This window comes from Fringilla coelebs (assembly GCF_963513975.1).
Source record: "Fringilla coelebs genome assembly, chromosome: 4".
Lineage (NCBI taxonomy): Eukaryota > Metazoa > Chordata > Aves > Passeriformes > Fringillidae > Fringilla > Fringilla coelebs.
The window spans coordinates 13,222,599-13,242,365 of record NC_140032.1 but is presented as its reverse complement, the minus strand read 5'-3'; the positions used below and the strand labels follow the sequence as shown (position 1 = coordinate 13,242,365).

The 19,767-nt window shown below is 38.8% G+C and overlaps 1 protein-coding gene across 2 annotated transcripts in view; it reads right to left on the bottom strand.

Annotated features, from left to right (window-relative positions):
• The window catches only part of STX18 (syntaxin 18), a 61,633-nt gene extending 42,354 nt beyond the window's left edge, over positions 1–19,279 (bottom strand). The window contains exon 1 of one of the 2 annotated variants that reach the window (XM_084204674.1): positions 19,088–19,279. In XM_084204674.1, coding sequence (XP_084060800.1) covers positions 19,088–19,252 — 165 coding nt within the window. In that variant the 5' untranslated portion in view covers positions 19,253–19,279. Of the gene's footprint in view, positions 1–7,726; positions 7,783–19,087 lie in introns of those variants that run through there. The other variant, XM_084204672.1, reaches the window with a different exon arrangement.
• Between the last annotated feature and the right edge of the window lie 488 nt (positions 19,280–19,767).

Below are 19,767 nucleotides of genomic sequence, written 5' to 3'. Positions count from 1 at the left end.
CTGTAGCTCTAATGTCATACCAACAGAAAAGCACATTGTTGAACACATTGTATAGCAGCAGTGTATCCTTAAAGTCAGGATATCTAAACTAGTTTGAAGATATTTCATCTTTTTTGTCCTGAATGTTCTTCACTCCCCTACAGAACAAATCAAATGTGGTTCCTGCATAAGCAACTCAAGTGTCTGACTACAGCATCAGTAAGCATGGAAGAGACAAAAATGAGTAAGGATAGAAAAATGAAGGGAAGGAAAATAAACCCATGTCGAAGTAGAAAGTTTTACTCACACAACCTTGCTTAGTTCTATCTCATTGCACTGTATCAAATTAGGTCTACTGTGATTTCTTATGTAGCTTAAGTAACACAACATAATTTTTCTTTTATTTAAAATTATTTGATGACTTTCCATTAGAAAGTTTTTTAAAAGCATAACTTTAATGACTACAAGCATATTTTTACTGCTTCATTAGTAGCCATTATTAATACTAATTAATGTCACAAATGGAGTCAAGAAAAGGAAAATGTCCAAAATACAATTGCTGCACAAGACCGGAAAAAAAAAAAGAAAAAGGAAAAATTACTTATAAAGATTCAGCTTCACATGGAAGACACTTTGAATTCCTTCGTCTTATACAACAAATCAAACAGCAACAAGAGGAAAAAGCCTCCCTTCTACTGCAGAAAGTGAAACAACTGACTAGGTATTCGTGGGTAACCAAATTATCCTGCTTGTAGTTAACCGGTTCTTACCACTTAAATAAAAAAGTGTCTACTAATTCTGTAATGTATAGAAAATCAGCCAAAAAAATCAGAAAATAAATATAGTAACAAAGGAATCAAATAGAGTGCAAATTAAGAATACCAACAATAAGAAATCAATGGCACTAAAATTTTAAGAGATTTCAACAGAAACCTAACAAAATACAATATGCAGAACCAGAAAGAAAAGCACACATCAGAAATGAAAGATCTGGAAGGAACAAAAGAAAGTTACTTCTTTTAAATAAATGAAACAGGAGAAAATAGGATGACTCCTAAAGAACCGCAGTTTTTTTTCAAAATTAATACCAGGGATTACAATAAAGTTATCATTCCCTTTAGATTTAAAAATGATCTTAACAAGGCAAATTCAATGCATTTCCTTGAACAGAGGCGGCTAAGAGATGTGTGCTCTCTGCAGGTTTGGAGCGCCTGCTCCGAGACAGGGGACACGTACAATTACAAGAGCTGACGCAAGCGACCCGGTTTGAAAACAGCCAACACAAATAGCCATGAAGCACAAAGGACAAATGCTTCTACTTTTAAAATTTCTCTTTCCAATAAACTAAAAACACAATTTTTTTGTAAAATACTGTTTTAATCTTACACTACAAGTATAGCGTATGCAATGCACACACAGCAGAAAATCTATCAGGCAGTCTTCAGAATGCAACTGAAAATCAACAGCAGTCTCTTGCAACAGTCACAAAACAAAGTCCTTTTTCTAATGAGCAAAGAGATGCAACTGAACCAACCAACCATTACTTAGGAAAAACACTTGATGTGGTCATGAAAAATCTTGAGACTACAAAATAGTCTTTTTTCCTGTAACACAAAATCTGTCTATTGCAGCCAGCATAATTCTGAAGTTGCTGTTAGTAGCCTTAGAATTTGGGTCAGTAGTGTCACTATCCCTTAGAATTAAAATTATCCAGATCCAAAAAAACACAGTGCTAAATCTAGACTTCTCATTTCAGGTAACCTGCAGGCTCTAGGTCATAGCATCCTGGTCATAGCAGATTTTTCCTATGAAGCTGCAACACAGCTGTAAGTTTCTGAATTATTAAAAATTCAGAAACTTACATCAACCATCCCTACTTTCCATTGCAGGCTGGTGGTACAATCTATGGCAGCATAAACTTAAACAGAATTTCTAAGTGAATTTTATTTCTTATGGTCATAATGATAAGGAGGAAGAAAAGACAGGGCTAGAGGACTTACTGGAAGCAGATTATGGTCATAGCTTCTATGATAAATCTACTAATATGAATATGATTGTGCAACAGATGATGACATTTGCTATTAGCAACAGCTGAAAGATCTTCTTGGCTCCTGATGTGGAGTTAAGGCAGAGAGAAATATAGAAATTCTCAATGCTTTTGTAAACAGGATTTTGATGAAGGACTGAAATTTTAAATTGGATTTCCTGATTTCTGAGTGCATGACAGTCCTTCTTTTTTGAGAGGGGAAAAAAAGCAAAACAACAAACCAGACTGATGTTATATACTACTACATTTCCTGATAATATACTACTACAAATTTTGCTTTAAGATTATGATTATGAATATAATTTTATACATTTCCATATTACCTCTTCAGAACAGTATCATTCATCCAGAAAACTACTATACACTAAAAAACCAAACCAACCAAACACCTCCCACCCAAAAAACCACGCCAAAACAGAAATATTAGAAAGCTTTTCCCATGCTTACAAAATATGGAGACAAAATACATTCCATGCAATCTCTTGGGCTTCAGCTTTATGGTCAATGCAACATTCATTAGATCATTTTTTTCCTCAAGTGTTACAAGGAAAGCCAATTAAACATCAAAAGACTCCAGCTTGTCATGTCGAATTTACTACTTACTGGAACAGTGTGCCTTATTCATCAAATACGTGTTGACTTGGAAGTCACCATGAACCACATTCTTAACTAATTACAGCAACTGCTACAAATACTGATTATTATTAAGAATAAGTAAGTTAAACTAAATGCAGTAATTATCATAGGCTTCACTTGCCAAGAAATGCCATTCTGTCAAAAGCACACTGCACAATTAAAAGCTAAAAATAAAGCATTTATTCTGTCCTTAATCATTGCTCCTCCACTGCTACCCAAGAGATAGGAAACGTAAGAACCCCAGTCCTGCGCACTGCACTGGGTTCTGAGAACTGCACAGCTTTGTTGTGAAGAATGCCTGCCAAGAGAAGGCTGCTCAGAACTGCCCTATGTCGAGTAACAACACGTTGGAAACATTATGTCAGACAGCGAATGCAGTACGAGATTCCTCTCACAAGATGTATATTATATTATATCATATATTATGTGGTTTGTTCTGCTTGTGGGATAATATTAAAAGATGCCTAGGCTTCAACTTGGTGGTCAAAGTGGTAACTTACACTAACTGCTACAACTTGTAGCTATGTATGTATTCTCTAACACTGCCTGTGGCTGAACGGATAGTTTACTTGCTTTAACTAAAATAAATTTTAAAAAATAGCTGAAAATTTATTTTCAGCACAGTTTCTAATCTGTGTCAACTACTGGTAATATTGCAGTCAGGTAGTCAGGGTCCATATTTCTAAGAGAGCCAAAACCATCAAAGGTGGCTGTTTCAATCTGAATATTAAATATATGGATATAAGTACAGACATTAAATTACATAATTTTGTTCAGATTCTTTCATAATTTGATTGTGACAATATTAAAGACTCAAAAGAACTGTTAAATCCATTTTTTTTTAATTTAAAATTATTTATACAGTAAACTTTTAGGACTTGGTGCCATTTTATTAACTTCACTGGAACAAAAAATGTCACCATAAACACTAAGTCAACAAAAAAACCTTCATGATCTAGCAACTAGGTAGCAAAATAAATCCTTTAAAAACTATCAAGCTACACTAAAAATAAAATTAGATATAAATTCAAGTTTTAGACTGTGGTCAATTGAGGTCTAGACAAAACCCTATGTTTGTTCACTGCCTAGTCTCCAGTCTGCTCCAAGTTTGAAAAGGTAATTGAACTCAGTCTATAATTACTGGATTAGATACAGATGGGCTCTGTAAATTTCAGGGGAGGAAAGAACTGTTTTGATTCATTTTATGATTGCCTGTAAGGTCAGACTTTTCAAAATGTACTTTCATCTGTTAAATAGTTTCTCAAAGTCCCAGGGGGACATCTTCAATAACTGATGTTTTAAGCAATTTGAGTCTATCAGATCCAGTCTTTGAATGTAATATGCTGTCCATTTTCTAGAATTATAAATGTGCATGTAGGTTAATTGCTACAACTCAGAAAGAGTTTCAAAACTACATTTTTTCAGAAAATTGCTAGTTTTACCCAACAACTGTTATGAATAAATATTTTCAGAATTATTTTGATTTAGGATACAGCATATCTTTGGAAATACAAATAAGAGACACAAATTAGAAGTGTCCTTACTCATAATGCCTCTCCATTTGGGGAAAGCTCTCTTAGGACCCAAGTGAACAATATTTGAATAGTGTCAAATAAATCAGTTCTTTTCTTGCAAAAAAACCCCAACCAAACAAACAAAAAAGTCTTAATAAAAAAATCTTTAAAAACACTTGAGAGAAGACTTCTTTTTCCACAATCTCTTATTTGAGCCTTCATCCTCATTCTTAGTCAAGATAACATGTGAAACAAATAATGAGCAAGCATTAAACTTTCACTCAGCTAAGAATTTTTTGCACAGTATTTTCTTCAATTAAATCAACCATAACTCTGCAGTCTGTTTCAGTACAACCAGGATTTCATCTTGCATCATTCAATGTCTTGCTCAGTTAACAGTTCAAACACTCTGCAAATGGAATCTAGCTCTGCTCTCAGTTAGGGACTCTCAGAGCTACTGTAATAGCAATTTAAAGCAGAAAACACACCATGCAATCAGAAGGCAATCTAAAAGTTCAGTTCATAGTCTTAAAAGGGGTAGGAAACTTAATTCCAAACAACTTACTATTCGAGAGTTTCAGTTTCTTTGTATTACAATAATCCTCTTCCTTATAAAATTCCAATAAGAAAATATTTTTTGTTAAAACATACATTTGTGTTTAAAACAACAATATCTCACTGACAACAGTCTCAGTCAAACAAGCTATCTTTGTAGGATCTATATCTAGGCATACATCTATGGAGTTGTGCTGCCAGAGCCTTAGTATTCAAGCACCAGCAATAAGGATAATTGGAGCTATGTAAATATAACACCCTTTGTCTCTGAGTGGGCTAATGAACAAACACGTTATCTCGTGCGATTTCCATGATTAATATTTTATTCACATTATTTCAAAGTCGTCCACAAGAGGGACAAAATCTGAAGGCAGACCCAACCACCACAAAGCCCCAGCAGAAAGACACATTCTAATAACTGAATTATTTTGTGTGCCTGCTCAGACAGAAGATCCTGTCCATCATCATCAGGCTACACAGAACTCCCACTACAACTAACAAGTCTCACTGAAAAAAGAAACTTGTTCTGCTGCATTTTAAGAACTGATTGATACAAATCAGTTAGTTCAAAACACTTCAATCCATAAAATGCCTGCAAGCAGACTATGGGTTTCTGCAGTAGTAGCTCTTTTTTAAATGTAAGAGCATCAGTAGCAACCATGTTATAAGCAAATAAAAGTGGTCTTTGAAACGAGCATGCGATGTTACTCAAAATTTGTATTATCTTCTTCCCCCACATCTCTAATGGATGTTTTGAATGTATTTCTTTAAAATTAAAATAATACATTTCTTTGAATGTATTTCTTTAAAATTAAAATAATACTCATATACAGAATTTGCATGAGGTGCATAATTCAGTTAAGTCTCAATCTTTACTTAAGAGCTATATAGAAAAGGCTTCTTGTCCTTCCTTGTAAGCAACAGTTTCCTTCAAAAATACACATGCCTTATTTCCCTAAAATATAAAATTTAAGTATTTCAAGAGTATTGTGGAAATCCACATACTATTCCTGAAACTACTGTAATTTTTAGACAAAAAATTGTGAAGAAATGGTCAAGTAAGTGAAATAGCCATGCTGTAGCACCACACATTCTGCATGCTGTAACACATCAGAAAATAGAATATAAGAAGTTACACCACGTCACATTTTTAGACCAACTAATTAGCTCTTTTATATTTTTTCCTTTTTCTTCTCCTTCACATTTTCACTATCTGTAGTAAGTATTTGCTGCACAGTCCTTTACACAATATTAAAACCTGTAAGAAACTGTATCTGAGCTCCCATAGGTATTTCCCATCTATACTTTAACAGATTCCACAATGCGCTAAAAATTTTGGGAACTGAAAGCAACATCATCAAGAAAAATAAAGTATATTCTTACAAGCTAGTCTCTTTCACATTACATTGTATCATTGTGTCTTTACACAATCATTAAAAAAAAAAGATTTCCTATTCACATATATTAAATGGAGTCAGTATGCAGACTACAGTGATATGGCACTATTTAATCAACAATCACTTCATATTGATTCCTTTGGTACTAAAAATAAATAAATAAATAAATAAATAAATAAATAAATAAATAAATAAATACATAAAAGTAACCATCTTTGTACATCACTCATCCCTGAAATCTGTGGAAAATAAACCTGACAATTAAAAAAAAACCACATTAAAAAGTGGTTGCTTACTTCACAATAAGCAACAAACTTGTGTAGTAGACATCCTGTGAAGTCAAATACAGTTATTTTACTTTAGAATATTCTAGCATGATTTGTTTCCCATCAGTTCATTTATTATTAAAAATGAAGAGAGAACATTGATACATTTGCACAGTCCAAGGTTAGACTGATCAGAGTCACAGGTCACTGGAGCAGCAGTCTGGGATCTGGAAAACCAGTTTCCAATTCCTTGCTTTGGTATGAAGCAATAAGGATACGTACATCCCATACGTAAAAAAGAATTCCAGAGCCATCAGAACTGGACACAACATTTTGCCATTTTAATAGCACTATACACTTTCTCTTTAAGTGATCATTCCCTCTATGTTTCATTAAGCTTACATTTTATAACAACTTAAGTTTCATTATTTTTGTATTGGCTTCCATGTGCAATATTTACTAGGAGCCAAAACCGCACACAGTGCCCTACCACAGCCACAACCAGAACCAATAAATGCCACTCTGACACATGCAAAGGTAATATCATGCCCAAGAAATACATACATGTATTTCATACATGTACATTTGCATATATATAATAATTTTTTATATAGTTGAATGAGGAATGCCTCAATTTAAGCCCACACAGAGGAACACTTTCCCTTGAATATCACGGCAGAAACTGCAGCTGGCACCACACTGTCCAGCTGAATAGACCCAAAGAAAACATAGAACAAAGACAACTGAAGAAAGAAGAATTTTGAATTAATCCAAAATTTGTAGCTGTCACTTGAAAACTAGTATGCAACAAGGTTCTGAAAGAAGAGTATCCCAAGAACACACACATCTGTTTAATATTACAAGCCAACTGTCAACATCCTAGTGAAGTTTTAATTTAATATTTTTTCTTTCTTGATGTTTTACCTTTAGTCAATGCCTTGTGAGAGTATCAGCTTTCTATAAGAAACTGTTAAATATAAAGAAATGTTATTGTAGCATGTTTATAAAATCATAGTTCGAGAACTTTTTATTTTTGTAAGGCCTGACCACAACTTAATTATCTGCAGGACATTCCAAGCTCACTATTGCAAGCTCCAGTTCCCAAGCAATTTTAAACAATATCTACTGTACAGGACATACAGCACTGCAAATACCACAACATGGTAGTGTTTCGAGAAGTCACCATTAGACATGGTTTTTATTTTCAATAAATATGCTTCTCTACTAATCATTAAATGGTTTTCATCACCACTACATGTTTGTCTTTCACACCTGCTTGATATCAGTGTTTATTTTAATATAAGTGAACAAGTAATAAAAAAAGGCAGATACCATGTATAACATGCTGTATGTTACACACAAAGTGTCCTAAGGGCAGTATGTTCTTCTACAGCTCACAGAATGTTTTCCTTCTTTTCCAGGAAAGAACTAGAGTAAAAGCAGGAAACAAAACTTGTTAAATTGGTGATAGGGGAAAAGTGAGACCAGTAGCTCACCCAAAAACACTCAAAGGAAGGCTAGAAATTTTTAAAAGAGAGAAATCTCAGAAGTCCTGGGAATTCAAATTTGTTTTTCAAAACATCCAAATCGTCTGAAATAGTCAAGAAAAAAATTCCATCATGCAATTACGTCCAGATTTTACCCATCAGTCTAAAAACCAGCAGATGAGACAAGACATTTATAACTCAGAACTCCAAGAGTCTATTTTCCTCCCCAAACCACCAAACACCTTGTTTTTAACCCATAACTGACAAACTCCTGTTTTCCTACCCTTTTAATCAACTCTCCCCTTTTCTGGAGGCTGGTGACTCTGGCTACTCGGCACTCACAGGCACGCTGCTGCCACAGAGCCAGGGAGGAGTCCCCAAGGCACTCATGGGGGGCTCCCATACAACCTGATGCTCCCTTCACATCTCCTCTTCTACCTGACATGCCTCAGGTGTGTATTTTATTCCAGGAATCCCCACAATTCCTGCAGCAAGATTATTTCTCGTCTTCTAAATATAGTGAGATTTTACTTTCACCTTGACTAAACACTGGAGGCCTTAGGTTTTTTTACCATAAGAGAAATTTAAAAAATTATTGAATTACCTTATTATAGTTATTCTAGTTAGAATATTAGAATAATACTTCACATTAGAGGTTGAATGAATTTAGGAGTAAAACCAAGACCCCTTCCCTTATTTTCCACCATTAACCAACAAAACATTTGAGAGCTTATGGATATCCTCACAGAACCTCCACCGCCATTCACTTGAAACCCACTTCACTCTTCCGACACAGCTGAAAAATTGGAGAGGTGGGAAACACCAGTCAGTTGCATATACAGAAATTTCTATACAGAAATGAAATATTCAATTTAGAACAGGTGAAATTACTTCCATATTCAAAACTGTCTAAAAGTCCATTAAAAAAAAAGTCCATTAAAAAAAATATCCAGTGTGAAATGACAAGCAATCCATTAATAGTGCAAAATCAAAGAGTGAAAGAAAGTTGGATTACATTTAAATGTACATGTTTTTTGTTTTGTTTGCTTTTCAAATGGTGGACAATACCTGCAGAAATGGAATAGATGCAAACTTGAGTTGAGGCAGCACATGCACTTTTCTACAGGTATCACCAACCTCCATCAAAAGAGAAGGCAGAGTCAGAATGAAAGGGTAAAAAGAGACAACAAACACCTGATCACTGTAAAATATTCTGCCAGACAGAAAGTTTTGACACACCACCCTGAAGCCAGGAAACCTGCATTTTCAAAAAAGTATCCATCATTTAACATTCTATGCAATTACAGCACAGTGTAATATTTTTAACACTAAAGAACATTTTCCTTGGATTACTGGAAATTATTCATACCTCAAATTTTCACCCCTTAATTGCTCTCACTGCTGAAGCTATCATGCCAAGTTTTAATATTTACCAGTTTGAAAAATATTTTCAAGTATAGAAGTTTCAAAGACTGAGCATATAATTACATAACTTTTCACTGAAAAATTGTATCCTTTTATCTATGGTGAAACACACAAAAACTTAATCGACTCATTACCAAAAAATCACAAGCTATCAGCTCAGCATTACAGCAATAACTAAACCTGATGATCAAAATGAGTCTCAATTAGCAAAAACACAAGTGTGAGTACTACTCATTGAAAGCAATGATGTGTAACCAATTTTTGTGAGAAGTTCAAACATCCTTATGTTTTGAAATAGCTGTTCTCTGAGATTAAACTTTTTTTTGTGAAGCTTAATTTGCATCCTAAATAACAATATCTCCCCATTTTATTAGTATTTCAATATGCGTCAGAGTTTAAACCAATTAACATATGTGATGACTCAGAAATTCTGTTTGATAATTGTCACCGAGGAGAAAACTCCTTTGCCCAGACTCAATTTAGCAGAAGATAACAAAAGAGGTTACTTTTCCAGTGTCCAAGAACATCTGTTTCTACCTAAGAGAAGAAGCAGGATACAGCATGCACAGAAAGAACTGCAGGATGCTGGAAGTGTCACAGCTAAGACCTCCTCTGGGCTGCTATTCACCAAACTTGTTCTATTTTCAAAAAAGAAGAGAAGAATAATCAGACACCTTGAAGTTACCAACTTCCAGGGAAATTAGCTTTGTTTGCCCTCAGTATTAATAGCTGGAAAAATAAACCCTGCAGTGGCATTACTTAATAAATTACACTGATATTCTTTTGCATTTGCTTATTTTTATGTTCATTTCTGTCCCAAACAAGAGATTATATTTCAAAACGCATAAATATACAGCCCAAGGCTTGTAGCAATGGCAGTACATCAAAGTACTCAAATAAGGAGTTGTTCTTGCTCCAAAATCTTTGATAAAGAACTCAGTGAAACAGCAAAAAGTATAAATGCATCAGTTAAATTCAGTAACCTGAAAATATTAAGTTCCAGCTTTTTTCTCCCTTCTTCCACTTCCCTTCCTCTTACCTATTTAGATGAACTATATCACAACCTCATACAATTTCCTGATACTCAGTCTTTTTTCTTCCCTCATATCTCTACCTCTAATATTAGACTATATCTTCTACAACCTTGATCACTCAATTTTCTTCCAACTATGCCTGCACACTTTCTGTTGTCTATCTTTTCCACTGTATCTCTCCAGCTTTTCAGACACCTCAAGGCCCACCACCTTGCCCCTAGCCCATCTTCCTCCTTCAGAGGTTATGCTAATGTAAATTATGTTTAAGAAAAGAAGAAGGCTACTCATGATAAACCTCAGCTTTCTTGCACTTCCACATGCTCTACAAACTTCCACAAATGTTATCCTTATTTGTGGGAGGATGAAAAAGCAAGAACTTGCAAAAGGTGTCAGCTTAACAGAACACCACAATCAGGAAAGAGTTCATAGTTACCAGCTGCAGGATACAACAATTCCTCCAGCTCCAAGCCAGGAAAGAACCTCCCACAACCAGCCTGGAAGGAGGTGAGGTGAGGACGAAGACAACATCCTCAAAATGGGAACGGCAGTGCTATACACTTTTGGACTCCTCAGCACCACATGAGGTCCAGTTAGTCAAAACAAAATTAACAGGCAACTAAGGAAAGTTGTCTCCCGAGCCAACTTTCAATCCTGCTGTTCTGTTAAATTCAAAAACTAATTCCCATGGAGTTGAGAATGTACTTTAAAACAAACAAACAAAGCAGGGGGAAACAATGACAGACATTTGCAGAGACATTTCCCAAAATGTAGGAGTTCATAACTTTTCCCCAAGGCCAGCCAATACCCTCCTCACTGTTTTTGAAGTGACTTTTGCTAAAACCAGAAGCATCACATGGGGAACATTAGTGATTTGGCATTTAGTCCTAATGTACTGAACAAGGTCAGCATTTCATTCTTCTCCCAGTTTGGTTTTTTTTTTTCCCAATCTTTATTTTGCTATTTCCTTAACCGGCTTTTTATATGTTTCTCATCTACTAATTAAAATTATTGTCTTTCCCTTCCGTCTCTCAGACTAAACTTCTCTAACAAGGATGAAGGGAATGAGAAGTAAAACCAATAAATGCTCATCATAAAAAACTAACATTAACTGTAATTTGCACAGGGGAAGAGATAAATCTGAGATAATAGGCAGCAATATGCTGTAACTCCCTATTTGAAAAAGTACAATTTAAAATTATACTTTCTGTCTACAACATGGGGGAGGGAAACCCATGTGCATGTATATAAGTACAAAATGCAACATCATCGGTGAACTTTGGGGGAAAGAGCGACTGTTCATTAACTGTTCATGAGAGAAGAAGGAATTAATCCTAATGACCTCAGCAATGGGCCCATTTAATAGACCTTATCTCTCATTAAAAGTCAAGTGAACTGAAATCACTCACTGTCTAAAATTTGGCACAGTCATCCATTTCTAATAAAGACTCTAATTTGGCTACACCACAAACAGTATATATTTCCCCCACATTCAAATACTGTCTCATGGGAGTTATTCTTATGCAATCAGCAGAGTTAAAAAAATCTTATTAAATAGCCTTATTAAATCAGGTTATAATTTTTTAGTTGGAGTATAAAACCAAAACCATTAAAGCACACAACTTTAGCCATTTTTGGCCATTTCCCTCGTAGCACTGGTAAGTAACAGCTATTCAATTACAACAAAAGCAGGTCACTAGATGACCATGCAGTCTTTAGTGCTCTGCCTGTGTTAGCCCACAATGCTATCACTCTTGCATATGGAAGTTTTAAGGATTAAGTCCCTTTCAGTTCTGTTTTAGACCTGGAGAATACATGTCCCATCTCATAAAAGATGGGACAGCAAACTGACTCGTACAGCAAACTGACTATTCCATTATTTTGGGTATTTCCCAGTCTTTTGAAAAGCTCATATATAAGCTGACCCATTCTGGAGTCACCAACCTGACCTTGACTCAGAAACAGCATCATAATAATTACAATAATTTATTGCCAATAAAACATTTAATATTTGGCATTTTTATTTTTCTATACCTTTAACTTTTAGAACAGGGATAGTGCTACTCCCAGCATCAAGTGGGTACCCGCCACTCACTGGAGTTATGATCTATCTGGAACTAGTAGGCAGTGGAAAAGCCTGTGGACCTCCCAGTCTGAAAATCAGCATTTTGCTTATCATATTAGAATTGTATTAAGCACAAGGAATCATCTGAAATCTAGATCTTGAGACTTGACCTACTAATATTTTTCAAACTTTCTATTTGTAAGCACCTAGAAATTTTCCAGCAAGTGCCTTGTCTTCTCTACTAGCACTGTGTACATTACACCATTTCAGTGGCTCAATTTTATTCTTGGTACCTCTTCAAACAACCCTGAACACTCTGAAAGGGATCAGAAAGTATATATGTTTAAAAACACTCCCTTTTAGTTGTCCTATGTCAGCAATTACGTCATGCTATTCAAGGCGGTCCTCTATAGTCAGTTTGAGGGACCAGTTTCTGGTTTGGGTATTCCCCATGTCTTTTTTAGGCTTTATTTAATGCAGTGACGGTGGCAATTAATAAACTGTAACCTCATATACACACACTCCTACCTTTTTCTGTCCTAGAGGAATACTCTCAATACCAGTCTGTACAAAGATTTGCAGGAATATCTCAAATCTGGCACCAAGGACAAAAAACCAGCTCTCCATCTCTTCTAATAGCACTGCTATTTTAAATTATCCCATAGGCTGCATTCCAAACAATGAAATAAGCTGGACTTTCACAGGTACACATGAATAGCTGCTTTACATAAAAAATTGAAATATAAAACAAAATTATAAAGTCACCACTGCCCTATGTGTAGCCAAAGCAATGTACTACAGAAGTCAAGTGGCCTTGTAATTAAAAGGTTTGCTTAAAATTTATATTCAATGTCATTTGTTCTGGCTTTCAAAAGAACTAGTTTTGGAGACAAGTTTTATGCGGGGATTTTTCCTCCTCATTACACATTTGTACAGAGCAGCTGAACATAATTTTTGTGTGAGTATTGGCTTATTGTACCTTTTTTTTTTTTCAAGAATCAGTTAATCATCCTACAGAATCCATACACAGAACTTATATGAATAACAGATGTTGAAGCCTCATGAATCTGGCGTCCTTATGTGTTCAACAGCTTCAAACATGGATATTTGATCATTCTGAAATTTTGCACTTAAAGATTTAGAAGCATTTAACCTTTCAAATTTTCCATTCTCAAGGATATTTATTCAGATATGCCTGATATTGCTTTTGAATAATTTGTGTTCCAACTCTTCCATTTTTAGCTTTTTCCAAAACCTTAAATAAGATGATTTCCCAAAGTAAAACAGATTTTATTCAAGACTGCAATTAAATCCACCATGAAATCCTGCTTGATCATTCATTTATATTTATTTCTGTTTATCAGCTGTATCAGCTTTGATTCCATTTCTCCAACACAAATTGAACAGTCAGCAATCATAAAAAGTTCTTGCTCCTTCTATATTTTCAAATATCTAAGAAATATATTCGACAGATGATATTCCCAATTGCTTTCATGTGACATAAGAAAGTAAAAGGGAAGACCTTTAGGAGTCACATTTCCTAATAGCGTCCTAAAACAGCAGCTCAAATGCCAAATACTTTGTAAAACTGACAATCTTTTAAAACATACAAAACAGACTTAAGTCACTGTAAAGCCGTGAACCAGTGTCACATAAACTGGGGCTCTGAACTGCTTATGTTTGTCACTGAGCACTTACTGCAAGCCCATTTCTTTTACTTAAATATTTCTGCTCTAATCTTTAAAATTCTTCAATCACTTAGCTTAATCCCAAACCTGACACCACACCAAGGAATAAATGTATTGGATTTGTGTGGCAAGGTTGTGGTAGTGGGGGGCTACAGAGGTGGTTTCTGTGAGAAGCTGCCAGAATCCTCCCCCGTGTCCAGAAGACGCAATCCCAGCTGGCTCCAGGACAGAGACGTTACTGGGCAAGGATGAGCCCAGCAGCAACAGTGGCTGTGCCTCTGGGATAAGAGAGCTAAGAAAGGGGTGAAAAAGTGCTACTGCACAGCAGCAACTGCTGCAGGAGAAAGAGAACATGTGAGAGGAAAACCCTGCTGACGCCAAGGTCAGTGCACAAGGAGGAGCAGGAGGTGCTTCAGCTGCCAGAGCAGAGGTTCCCCTGCAGCCCTTGGTGCAAACCATAGCAAAGGCAGCTGTGTCCCTGCAGCCCATGGAGACTCCATGGTGGAGCAGGTGGATGCCTGCAGCCAGCTGTGACCCCATGGGAAGTTTGCACAGCCTCCTGGCAGGACCTGTGGAGAGAGGGGCCCACACTGAAGCAGTTTTGCTGACAGTCCTCCGTGAGCTGCTCCAGTGTGGATCCCATGAGGGATCCACACTGGAGCAGCTCACGGAGGACTGTCTCCTGTAGAGGAGACCCTCCTCTGGATCAGGGGAACAGTGTGAGCAGTGCTCCCTTGCAGAGGAAGGAGCAGCAGAGACAATGTGTGAGGAACTGACCTCAGCCTCCACTCCTTGTCTCCCTGTGCCACTGGTGGGAAGGAAGTATAGAACTAGGAGTGAAGCTCAGCCTGGGAGGATGGGAGGAGTGGGGGGAAAATGCTATTAAGATTTTGGTTTATTTCTTATTATCCTCCTCTGATTTGACTGGTAATAAATTAAACTCATTTTCCCCAACTCAAGTTGGTCTTCCCCCTGACCCAATTGCTCAGAGATCACTCCCTGTCCTTACCTCGGCCCATGAGCCTTTCATTCTATTTCCTCTCTCCTGCCCAGATGAGGAGAGCAGTGATAGAGCAGCTTTGGTGGGGACCTGGCATCCAGTCAGGATCAAACAACTACATAAGCCTATATAAAAGTATGAAGAAATGCAAACTTTAGTAATGCTGGATAGTGCATTTTAAACCTGCATTTGTTTTCATTCAGTAAAAAGCACTAACATACGCATAACGAATTATAAGTCTTTTATAAATTGCAAGTAATGGAAAGTCTGTCACTGTATCACTGTAACTGTAGCTTTCCTGTAGCTACAGGATCCTGTTGATCCTTAACAATAATTTCTTACCTGGTCCTAGACATTATGCAGATTATGAAGAGATTGAGAGGTGGAAAATTTTCACCATAAAAAAACGTAAGTCACATTACATATCAGACAGCCCAATGCTTTACAATGGCAGCTGACAGACAAAAAAAAAAAAAAACCCAAACCAAATAAACAGTGATGGGTCAATGCCAGGGCAAAGAAAATCCTTTCAACAGCTCAGAGCCATAACAGCCATCTTCGATTTATATGAATGGAACAATTTTATCACAGTTTAAAGACATCACCAACAACACCAGTCTCTGCAACTAACTTTACCATGGTTATAGATAAGCTTGCAACATCCTTGTGTTAAGAACTTAGTCTCAAATACAAAAACCTTCATCAGCTCCCCAGAGACTGCAGCAATACAGTATACCTCAGCATAAAATAGCCAGCTTCAAAAAAAATACAAATTAATACAGAATGCTGAAATATTTTCTTGTGAGTAACACAAAACACCAAAACACATCTCTAAACCAGCTTCCCCACACAATATTGATTCAAGGCAAAACTCTTATATTCTACATTCTCTGAGCCTCCTTCAATCCACCTAAAATATCATGTTACGTTTGAGAATGTAAAATGGAAATTTATAACTTTATCTCCCGGGTCCAATGAACCTTTACCATAAATACAGAAGCTGTGTAGGATTACTGGTTACAATTACTGGTTAGAATTTGTTACAGCTTCTCCTCCAAACACTAAACACCTTCAATCTTCCCTCTTAAACATCACCAAGAGACTGTATACAAAGAAGTCAAAACCCAAAGAAGTTTCCACAGTCCTTGGATCCTACAGCAAAAGTCACAGTCCTTCAGGGGCAGAAAGGAGAAAGAGAACATTCAATGTATGATAGTTCTATCACTCAATACAGTTCAGCAAAGTGCTCAAACAGCTTAATTATGTGATACAAAACCTCTGTGCATTGGGCTAGAGAGATCTCTGATCCTACAGCTGAATACCTGTCCAGTCCCACACTCGAGCTGTGTTGCAGCTGTGAGCAACTGGCTGCTCCTTCTGTAGCCCGGACCACAAGCAGCATCCGCACAGCTCTACCTGCAAGATGCTATGTAAACCCACACAGAATATAATGTTGAAAGGAGTAGTTCTTTGTGTAGACTCTGTTATTTCACTACTTCCACATTTGCATGTCAGATGGAGAACTTGCACTAAGGACTTTGGGCTTCTCTAGTTTGGAGAAAAGGAGGCTGAGGAGCAACCTCATTGCTCTACATTTTCCTGAGGAGAGGACATGAAGAAAGAAGTGCCAATCTTTTCCCTCTGGTATCCAGGGACAGGATGACTAGGAATGGTTCAAAGCTGTGCCAAGGGAGGCTTAGACTGGACATTAGGAAACATTTTATAATGAGCAGGTGGTTAAACATCAGAGGAGGCTTCCCAGGGAGGTGGTTGGTGCCCCAAGCCTGTCGGTGTTCAAGGGGAATTTGGACAATTCCCTTTATAACTTGCTTTAACTTTTGCTCAACCCTGAAAGGGTCAGGCAGTTAGAGCAGATGATGGTTGTAGGTCCTTTCCAACTGAAATATTCTATTCTGCAACCAAGTAAGGCATAAAGAAAATGGTGACTAAATGTAGCTTATTCAGGGTCTTTAGTATTATCCTATATGGATTCTGACCAGTGTTGATCATTAAAACTTTTATAGACAACACTAGTTAAACATTTGATACCTTCCTCAGATTAAAAAATAAACAAAAGACTTCTACAGTGACAGGAATTCACTAGCTTTTTGAGAGCTTTTAAAAAATAAATACATTAAAGAATTAATGCATCTGCCAAAGATTACATTTCCAAGCCAAGGTGCACAGTCTTGGTTGAAGCAGTTAAACTTTTAATCAAAATGCTATAATAAAGTATTTGAAAGAGGGTTTGACATACACATGATTAAACTGAACCGTATTTGGCTGAAACAAACAGGTAAACTCATAATTTATTTTACTATAAATCTTATTCCTCTAGCTGCAGTTTCAATGTTTTATTCACACATTGGTCTGGTGGGTTGTTGGCTCACTGTCTCAAAGGTACAGGACTTAGAGAGCAAGGCCAGCCCACCTTGCTTCTTCTCACTGACCAGCTGTCAACAGGTACCACGTGTTCACACAGCAACACACTGCAGCTTTTACTTCTTCTCCAAAGTCATGTTTATATAAGTACCATTAATCAAAAACATTATTCCCCTCAGACGGTTCAGCTCATCCCCCTTTGCACTAGCTGTTTACTTCACCTGATGCTCTTACAAATGAAACAAGACATTCTTCTCCACGCCTTTGTCCTTTCTGTTGTCTGGATAGAGCACTGAGGAAACTCAGAAAGGGTGAGGAGTTCAGAGAAAAAACTGGGATCAACAGGAAGCAGCAGCTGTGAACAGGGGTAAGCCAAAGAACCAGGGCAGAAAAAAAGGACATGGCTATAGCATGCTATCACTGCCCAGGACCACAACAGGGCAAGGAGAAGATGGAGGTGTGGGTAGGCTTGAGTATGAATAGAACTTTAAAAAACAAAACTATATTTGGGAATAGGCAAAAGCAAAGAAGCCCTGGTAGTAGGAAGGTAAGGGGGAGCAAAAACTAGAGGGGAGGAAGAGGTTGGCATAAACCTAGTCTGAGACTGCAAATACTTTGAAATACAGACACAGAAACTGAGCAGGATGAATCAAAATCCAGACACAGAAAATACTAGTGGCAATGGGACAAAAGGCTTGTTCAGAGGGAACAAACAAATCTGTGGCTATAACGAGTATCTAGAATGGAACCTAAAAACCTCATATTTCCTTGTGCTTCCTCTGCTACCATAAACCACTTGAGCATTTCTCATTTAGTCCCAAACTTGCAAATCCATTCTGTAAGTCTGTCTCCTCAGAGTTCCTTAGTTTTCCAACATGCTGTCCAGTGCTTTATCAAAAATATGTTATTCAAGCCCTGCCTCTGACTCAGAATGGAGGAAAACAATATGCAACAAAATTGTTTTTACAGAACGACTGTGGACTGAGGACTGCTGTCAATGCCGATCATCTTTCACCTCTGTAATTCCTTAACTTTTCAGTGTTTGTCTTTGCAAGTCTTAAAACTTTCCGATGACCTTTGTACATGTAATCTGCCTAGGGCTGGCACTTAACTGCCAAACCGTGTGACAGCGGAAGCGACCACGCCAAAGGCAGCGTGTAGGGAGCAGCGCTGCAGACGCGGACGAACGCGTGTGCTATGGCAGCGCTCTGTTACGTGGCAGCCGGCAGGAGGAATCGGCCGTGCGCACGCACACACGGGCCGGAGGGGCGGCGGATCCGCACGGACACAACCGCAGCCCCGGCAGGAGAGCCGGCGGCCCGCAGAGCCCCGGGAGGGGCCGCGCCGCGGGGAACGCGGGCGACAGGCGGGCTCGGAGCCGGCCCCGGCCGCCGCGGCAGCGCCGGGCCCCGGCTCTCACGCCGCGCTCCCAGCCCTCTCCCGTGTGGGAAAGTGCTGCCCCGCGGCTCTTTGCGGGCGACTCCGGGGCCCGCTCGCTCTCCCCGGGGAGCGCTGGACGCTCCGAGGCGGCGGTGAGGGCCGGGCTGCCCGCCCGGGAGGAGCCGCTGCCGGCGGCCCCGGCTGCCCCTCGCCCTCCCCCCGGGGCCGCACTCACCACCTCCCGCGCCCTGCTGGTGAAGTCGGTTTTGGAGCGGGCGGTGCCCCGCTTGAGCAGCTCGTCCCTGGCGCTGTCCCCCGCCGCCGCTACCCCCAGCGCCTTGTTGCGGGTCTTCACGGTCTTCACGCTGGCCTTGAAGAGCAGGGTGATGTCCACCGCCATGGCGGCCGCCGGTGCCGCCGCGCGCCCTTCCCCGCGCAACGCGGCCCCGCGCGGCGCGTTCCGGCTGAGGGGCGGGGAGGCCGCGGCGGCGCGGGAGCGGCTCCGGCCGCGCCAGGCTGGCGCTGCCCGCGATAACGGCGCCCTGTGAGGGACGGCAGGGAGCGGGATGGGACGGGGCGGGATGGCAGCCGTGTCCCGGCACAGCCTGCACGTGTAACCAGCGCTGTACGGAAAAGAGAACGTGAACGGTGGAACGACCCCCCTCTAGGGCGTCCTGCAGGTGTAGCCAAGCAGTGCTGGTGCAAGGCAGGTTAATTAGATTTGATTAATACATATTAACGAGATCTGCACTGAGATCTGGGGTAGACACTGGTGTGAGACTCCCTCAGGCAATGCCATGGGTGTGATCAGACGCTGATCTCCGTGGTGACAGGGACGGGACCCGAGCAATGGCCTGAAGTTGTGTCCGGGAGCTTTAGCTGGGGTGTTAGAAAATGTTCTTCTCCCAGAGATGG